This window comes from Musca autumnalis, unplaced genomic scaffold (genome assembly GCF_047663935.1).
Source record: "Musca autumnalis isolate F117 unplaced genomic scaffold, ASM4766393v1 scaffold_2, whole genome shotgun sequence".
Classification (NCBI taxonomy): domain Eukaryota; kingdom Metazoa; phylum Arthropoda; class Insecta; order Diptera; family Muscidae; genus Musca; species Musca autumnalis.
Window position 1 is genome coordinate 19,303,249 of NW_027411755.1, and position 8,702 is coordinate 19,311,950.

Here is an 8,702-nt window from a genome sequence, read left to right on the forward strand (position 1 = left end):
AAATCCATGATTATTGGAAAAATATTTTATAAAAAAATCATCGATTATTGGAAAAATATTTTTTATAAGATCCAAGATTATTAGAAAAATATTTTTTAAAATATCCACGATTTTTGAAAAATATTTTTTAAAATATCCACGATTTTTGAAAAATATTTTTTATAAAATCCACGATTATTAGAAAAAATGTTTTAAAATATCCACGATTATTTGAAAAATATTTTTTAAAATATCCACGATTTTTGAAAAATATTTTTTAAAAATCCACGATATTGGAAACATATTTTTTAAAAATCCACGATTATTAGAAAAATATTTTTTAAAAAATCCACGATTATTAGAAAAATATTTTTTAAAAAATCCACGATTATTAGAAAAATATTTTATTGGAAAAATATTTTTTTTTAAAAATCCACGATTATTGAAAAATATTTTTTAAAAAATCCACGATTATTGAAAAAAAAAAATAAAAAAAATTCGCGATTATTTGTAAAATACTTTTTAAAAAATTCACGATTGGAAAAATACTTTTTAAAAAATTCACGATTATTGGACAAATATTTTTTAAAAAATCCACGATTATTAGAAAAATATTTTAAAAAAAATCCACGATTATTTGAAAAATATTTTTTTAAAAAATCCACGATTATTGGAATGTTTTTTCTAAAAAATCCACGATTATTTAAAAAATGTTCTCTAAATCCCCAAGGCCTTTTTTTAATTTACGATTATTGTTTTTTTATATCCAAGATAATTGAAAAAATATTTTTAAAAAAGAACCAAAGATTATTGCAAAACCATTTTTTAAAAAATCCACGATTAGAAAAATATTTTATTATTGTTTGTTTTTTTTAATCCGCTATTATTGCTTTTTTAAATCCATGATTATTGGAATAATATTTTTTAAAAAATCCAGGATTGTTGGATAAATATTTTTTGAAAAAATCCACGATTATTGGAAAGATATTTTCTAAAAAATCCATGATTATTAGAAAAATATTTTTAAAAAAAATCCATCATTATTGGAAACATATTTTTTAAAAACTCCACGATTATTGAAAAAATATTTTTTTAAAAACTCCACGATTTGAAAAATATTTTTTAGAAAATCCACGATTAGTGGAAAAACATCCACGTTTATTAAAAGATTATTTTTAATTAAAAGAGTATTTTTAAAAAAAATCCACGGCATTTTTTTAATTATTGAACAAATATTTTCTAAAAATCCACGATTATTTAAAAAATATTTTTTAAAAAACCCACTATTTTTGAAGAAATATTTTTTAAGGAACCCAATACGTATTTTTTAAATTATTGAATAAATATTTTTTTTAAAAATCCGCTATTACTGAAAAAATATTTTTTTTTTAATCCACTATTATTGAAAAATAATTATGTGTTTTACAACGTTTTTTCTCGACGCTTAGGTTTATTTTCCCTACAATATGGATCGGCGTGCATTAATTGATATATTTGTTGATTAAATAATTATTTGTTTTATTGAATAAATATTTTATTTTTTTAAGCATTTAAAATTAAAACTAAGCCTACAAAAATTACAAAAGAACTCCATACGGGAGTACTAGAAGCTGATGCAGCTTTTTCATTGATATCATAAAAGCGTACGGTCATTGTTATGGGAACTTCAACAAGTTCATCCAATGCAAATTCCAAATCATGTCTTTCACCCATCAATAGCACAGCATGTTCAATAATATGTTGATGCTGCTGGGCTGAGAAATCCACAAAACCAATATGGAACTCATAGCCCACACTCAGCAGTATATTGCGGCAAACAAATGTTGCGGAATTTTCAATATATTGACCAAATACTTGATTAAAATCTGCATTGAAAACATTTAGCTGCAACCATTGTTCAGAATGATTTTGGGGTTTACCCAAACGAGAGATATAATAGGAATCTATGTCGGAGATATTGAGTCCTCCAGTAAATAGTTGTGCATTGATTTGAGTTTGCAGTTCAAGGCATATGGCGGTGTAGTTGGCCTTGGCAGGATCTTCAAGATGTAAAGTCTCATTATTCATACGTATTTTACATTGTTTTGCCACATTTACGCCATAGCTTATGTACTCTAATTCATCTCTGGACTCTCCGGAATATCCACACAATCCCTTGTATTTTTGCATAATATTTAAAGTGTGACCTCCTGCATCTTCGTAATCATTGGAAAAGAAATTCAATTGTTGGTTCTTTTCGGACAAGGGTAGTGATTTGTTGGAGGCCACATATTTACCCATGATTATGGGTTTTCCTAAGGTATAACCATAAGGACCGGAAGATATTTTAGATTTATTTTGCAGATTTTTTGAACTTGTTAAATTCTTCTGGACCTCTTTCAGACTTCCATTTATGTATTTAATGTCAAAAGTCAACCAAGATTCTTGGGCATCGGATACTATTTCCACTTCCTGATGCCATAGGTCTATAAGTATACCAAATATCGTGGTAAAATTGTGATATATTGTAATTTGTATTTCATTCAATTCGGTATTCTCCAATTGCTCTTCATGAATTTCCGTTGGGGCATGACATTTTTTTGAGTTGCACAGACACCATCGCAGACTTATATTTGCAGACAGTTTCTTCAAATCCTTCGCTTCGAATAGGTGTTCTTCTAAGTTCGGTTTTTGTAGCACCTTATATTTGTCTTGTAAATCAACCAGATTCTGTTGCATTTTATCTAGTTTTTCGATGGATTGAAGACATTCCCTTTTTTGAGATTTCAGATATTTAATTGGTTCCATAGCTTGACAATAGGGTGGCCCCAAAGACGATGGAAGTTCTGCAAAGATGTAAAGAAAGTTTTTTTACTCGGTCAAAATTTTTTTTTGAAAATCCAAGATTATTGAAAAAGATTTTGTTTAAAAAATTCTAGATTATGAAGAAAAAATTTGTTTTAATTCAAGATTGAAAAAATGTTTTTTTTTACAAAATCCAAAATAACATTTTTAAAAAAATCCACGATTATTAGAAAAACATTTTTTAAAAAATCCACGATTATTGGAAAAATATTTTTTAAAAAATCCACTATTATTAAAAAAATATTTTTTAAAAAATCCACGATTATTGGAAAAATATTTTAAAAAAATCCACGATTATTGGAAATTTTTTTTTTAAAAATCCACGATTATTGGAAAAATATTTTTTAAAAAATCCACTATTATTGGAAAAATATTTTTTAAAAAATCCACGATTATTGGAAAGATATTTTTTAAAAAATCCATGATTATTGGAAAAATATTTTTTAAAAAATCCACGATTATTGTACAAATATTTTATTCAAAAAATCCACGGTTATTAAAAAATATTTTTTAAAAAATCCACGATTATTAGAAAAATGTTTTTTAAAAAATCCACGATTATTGGAAAAATATTTTTTTAAAAAATCCACGATTATTGGAAAAATATTTTTTAAAAAATCCACGATTATTGGAATTTTTTTTTTAAAAAATCCACTATTATTAAAAAAATTTTTTTAAAAAATTCACGATTATTAGAAAAATATTTTTAAAAAAAATCCACGATTATTGGAAAAATATTTTTTAAACAATCCACGATTATTGGAAAAATATTTAAAAAAAATCCACGATTATTGGAAAAATATTTTTTAAAAAATCCACGATTATTGGAAAAATATTTTTTTAAAAAATCCACGATTATTGGAAAAATATTTTTTAAAAAATCCACGATTATTGGAAAAATATTTTTTAAAAAATCCACGATTATTGGAAAAATATTTTTTTTAAAAAATCCACGATTATTGGAAAAATATTTTTTAAAAAATCCACGATTATTGGAAAAATATTTTTTAAAAAATCCACGATTAATGGAAAAACATTTTTTAAAAAATCCACGATTATTGAAAAAATATTTTTTTAAAAAATCCACGATTATTGGAAAAATATTTTTTAAAAAATCCACGATTATTGGAAAAATATTTTTTAAAAAATTCACGATTATTAGAAAAATATTTTTAAAAAAATCCACGATTATTGGAAAAATATTTTTTAAAAAATCCACGATTATTGGAAAAATATTTTTTAAAAAATCCACGATTATTGGAAAAATATTTTTTAAAAAATCCACGATTATTGGAAAAATATTTTTTAAAAAATCCACGATTATTGGAAAAATATTTTTTAAAAAATCCACGATTATTGGAAAAATATTTTTTAAAAAAATCCACGATTAATTGGAAAAGTATTTTTTAAAAAATCCACCGATGTTGGAAAAATATTTTTAAAAAATCCAGGATTATTGGAAAAATATTTTTAAAAAAATCCACGATTATTGGAAAAATATTTTTTAAAAAATCCACGGATGTTGGAAAAATATTTTTAAAAAATCCTGGATTATTGGAAAAATATTTTTAAAAAAACCACGATTATTGGAAAAATATATTTTTTTAAAAATCAACGATTATTGGAAAAATGTGTTTTTAATCCACTATTATTGTAAAAATATTTTTTAAAAAACCCACGAATATTGGAAAAATATTTTTTAAAAAATCCAAGATTATTGGAAAAATATTTTTTAAGAAATCCACGATTGTTGGGAAAATATTTTTTAAAAAAATCCACGATTGATTGGAAAAGTATTTTTTAAAAAATCCACCGATGTTGGAAAAATATTTTTAAAAAATCCAGGATTATTGGAAAAATATTTTTAAAAAAATCCACGATTATTGGAAAAATATTTTTTAAAAAATCCACGGATGTTGGAAAAATATTTTTAAAAAATCCTGGATTATTGGAAAAATATTTTTAAAAAAACCACGATTATTGGAAAAATATATTTTTTTAAAAATCAACGATTATTGGAAAAATGTGTTTTTAATCCACTATTATTGTAAAAATATTTTTTAAAAAATCCACGAATATTGGAAAAATATTTTTTAAAAAATCCAAGATTATTGGAAAAATATTTTGTAAAATATTTTTTAAAAAAATATTGCAAAAATATCTTATTAAAAGATCCTCGATTGTTAAAAAATACTTTTTAAGAACTACGATTATTGAAAAATATTTTTTTAAAGAAATCCGCGACTATTAAAACAATATTTGCTTAAAAAATTAACGATTTTTAAAGAAATATATTGACAAAATATTTTTAAAAAATTATTGCAAAAATATCTTATAAAAAATTCCCGATTATTAAAAAATATTTGCTTAAACAATCCAGGATTATTTGAAAAATATTTTTAAAAAATTACCGATTATTTAAAAAAAAAATATTTTTTTAAAAAATCTACATTTTATGGAAAAACATATTTTTTAAACAAAATACCAAAGTTTTATGGTTTATTTAAAAAAAATCCATTTTTATTTAAAAAAATCCATTTTTATGGAAAAATATTTTTAAAAAATCCACGTTTTATTGAAAAACATTTTCAAAAAATTCACGATTATTGAAAAAACATTTTTTACAAAATTATCCACGATTATTTGAAAAATATTTTTAAAAGATACCCTATTATTTAAAAAAAAAATATTTTTTAAAAAACATTGAAAAAATGTTTTTAAAAATCTTCATTTTATGGAAAAATATTATTTAAAATAATCCATTTTTATGAAAAAATATTTTTAAAAAATCCACATTTTATGGAAAAAATATTTAAAAAAAAATCCAAATTTCTAGGTTATATTAAAAAAAATCAAAATTTCTAGGTTTTTACCGAAATTCCGAACTTCCTTTGTCTCCACATTCACCAGCTTTAAAGGATCACCATACACATAATAATCCCTCGGCGAGGTTGGAACATCTTCCACCAGCAAATTGGGCCACTTGTAATAATGGGAAGTATCCGAAAAACTTGCATGGACCTACAGTGAAACAAAGTATATGTAGCTTCGAAATTGAAAACCGTTCCATAATCCCCTTACCCTTACTGTGGCGTCAGATGATGGCAAATTCGTTCTGAAAACACACAACCAACCATCTTTCTCTTCACATGTGGGTAGGCCATGTTGAAATTTGAAATCTTCAAAACGCCCCTCATGTAGCTCAAAATCATTTGGGCTTTCTTTGAGACATCTAAACCGCTTAAAAGCTTCCGTAGGACAATCGGGATCACAACAACAATTTATGTCACAACCACTTATGATTAAATCACAGAAACAATATTTAGAATGTTGGGCGGCATTTTGTGAAGCTAGTGCTGATGTTTCAACGGGTATCTCGGTGGTATTGGTTGTATCAGAACTAAGGGGTGTTGTGGTTGTAGGAGATTTGGTCGTGGTGGTTCTAGATTTTTTGGTAATGGATTTCTTTGTGGTGCTTGCTGTAGTTGTTGTTGGCTTCTTTGTGCTGGTTGTGGTCTCTTTTCTGGGTGGAAATTCTGGCCATTCGGATTCAGTTGTGGTTTTTGGAGGTGGTGCAGTGCTAGTGCCGGGAGAGATGTCTGTTATATTTGTATGATCGTTTACAACGTCGTCGTCTATAATCACTTCTTCTGTTGTAGAAACAGTGGATTGGGTAGTGGAGGTTGTTGTTGTATCTAGGGGTTTTGATATTCCAATTTTTACAGCATCCAGGACAATTAGAGAGGGAAGTATAATACAACTCAAGAGTAGAAGTTTTTGATAAGACATGTTTAACGGTTGGCCCAGTTTTATTTGAACTCAATACCAAATTTTGCGAAATTACGAAATATCAAATTAACGTCAATGATTATTTTGCCTGAAGTTCGAGTCTGTAGCTTGTATCTGAAACGAAAATGGAAACATTCAGAAATTAGGTAAACAACACGTTTATTGGCTGAAATCGGAGCTAGTGGTTCATCTAGACGTTTTTTCAAGGACTCTTGCTTTGAATTTTTTAAGTATTTTTCACAGCTAGCGGTCTCTTAAGATGAAGATGTTTGCTCTATGGGTAAACTTGTTTAAAGATTTTTTACAGCTAGTAGGCTATTCGCCCTATTTTATGAATCCATTACTGATCTGCCACTTACCTCTCTAAACCGCTAAATATCAAATCTTCCTTACACAGGGCCAAACCACCACCACCGAATTTCTCACGCAGACTATCGTACCACGAGCGTGGTGCTATTTTCCAAGTTAAAACCTCCAAACGATGTTGTCCTGGTTTGGTGGGCAAATGAACAAAACCATAACCTACCGGCCAGGATTTATTCAAAACATTAACAGCATGTACTTCCAAGTGTAACTTAGGCCAGCCCTGCACTGATGCTGTGGCCAAATGGATATCCAATGGTTGACAAAAATCCGATGATGATTCCAAACGATTAGCGGACACAAATGTTTGGCCCTGCGACTCACCTTGGTTAACACGCCAAGCAGTGCCTGAAAGAAAATAAGATATTCATTTTTTTCCTGTTGCACACCTACAGTTACTCCCAGCTTATTTGATGTAGTTACAATTTATTAAGTAAAGTTGCAATATTTCGGCTTGTTTTAAACTTAGTGTGAAATAAACTGATCTTATCTATAAAAGGCTTGGCTCACAGTTGAAACTTATATCGGAATATGTTAAAAAATATGCACCCTTGGGAAATACAAATCAAAAGATTGGTACTACCCTAAAAATCATACTCACAGCTTAAATGATGCACCCTATTTAAATTAGTCCCTAATAGTAAATAATACCATATTTTATTATGTTAATCATATTTAGAACTTCATGTGGTATCCCTTTTTGAACCAGAATAACAATTAAGTATGATATATGGACTTAATAGTATAGCTACGTGAGGAATAGGTTTATAATAGTCCATATGGCCCCATACCTCAAGAAGTGCACTATTGAGGTCTAGAGGATTTGATATATCGTGAGTTTTTTATATGAGGTTATCGCTTACACCATCTATGTTCAATAAAATTAAAATCTGGATCAGTTTGTAAAACTTCCCAAGAGTGTTAATGTATCCAGAACTTCAAACGTAACGTCCGGTGCCTGGTTAGCTTATCAAAAATCAGTTTATTTCATTATCGGTTGAAAATAAGTCGAAATATTGCAACTTTTCATAATAAATTGTACCTACATCAAATAAGCTGGGAGTAACTGTATAACGACGTCGTACTCACCACTTTGTAAACTCCACTTGCAAAAAATGTGCGGTTCTTGAAAATCAACAGCTTTCAATATTTGTCCAATAATATAGACTTCCGCCATTAATTAAAACAATTTGAAAAATGTTTTAAACATTAGTGGGACTTTTTCAAACTTTTTCATTTAGTTGTGTAAAGTTTCTTTCTTTCAAACGATTTAATTTATGAATCCTTTTTTCGTCTTTCTTTCCTAGTCCTTATTTTTCCATGGCAATAGAAGTTGTCAACCGAACCGTTGTCATGGTGTTTCAAATTAGAGTTGTATTTTACATGACAACCACACAGGAAGCTTCTATAGTAACATTGTTTTAAGGTAAAGGGGTTGCTGTCTGAGATGAAAATAAATCACCCTGTATTTGAAGACTAATTGGTGCAGGCAACAACCGGAGCAGGATATTTCAGCTCAGTTTAGGATTTCGAAATGATTCAGAATGTTATTAAGGATGGCATCATAGGGGTCGCCCTTATGCCATTTAAAAAATTGAGTACCTCGTCAAATGATTCAATTCTCATTCAATGAGAGAATTGACTGATAGGATTTCTTTGTCTATAAATTCATTAGTCTATGATGCACAGTTCTGATAGATATTATAGGATAAAGGTAGCAGTCGGTT

General features: G+C 27.2%; 1 protein-coding gene across 2 annotated transcripts; it reads right to left on the reverse strand.

Annotated features, from left to right (window-relative positions):
* Positions 1-1,472: 1,472 nt before the first annotated feature.
* LOC141393778 (B9 domain-containing protein 2-like) lies at positions 1,473-8,288 on the reverse strand. Of its 2 annotated transcripts, XM_073967236.1 has the most exons (4): positions 6,972-7,112; positions 5,905-6,726; positions 5,697-5,844; positions 1,473-2,804 (listed from the first exon to the last, which is right to left on the reverse strand). In XM_073967236.1, the coding sequence occupies exons 2-4, from the start codon at positions 6,610-6,612 to the stop codon at positions 1,522-1,524; spliced, it is 2,139 nt and encodes a 712-aa protein (XP_073823337.1). In that variant the 5' UTR covers positions 6,613-6,726; positions 6,972-7,112; the 3' UTR covers positions 1,473-1,521. The 2 variants fall into 2 exon arrangements, with proteins under 2 accessions (XP_073823337.1, XP_073823338.1); XM_073967237.1 differs by lacking the exons at positions 1,473-2,804; positions 5,697-5,844 and adding an exon at positions 8,065-8,288 and having other exon boundaries at positions 6,286-6,726; positions 6,972-7,323.
* Positions 8,289-8,702: the final 414 nt, after the last annotated feature.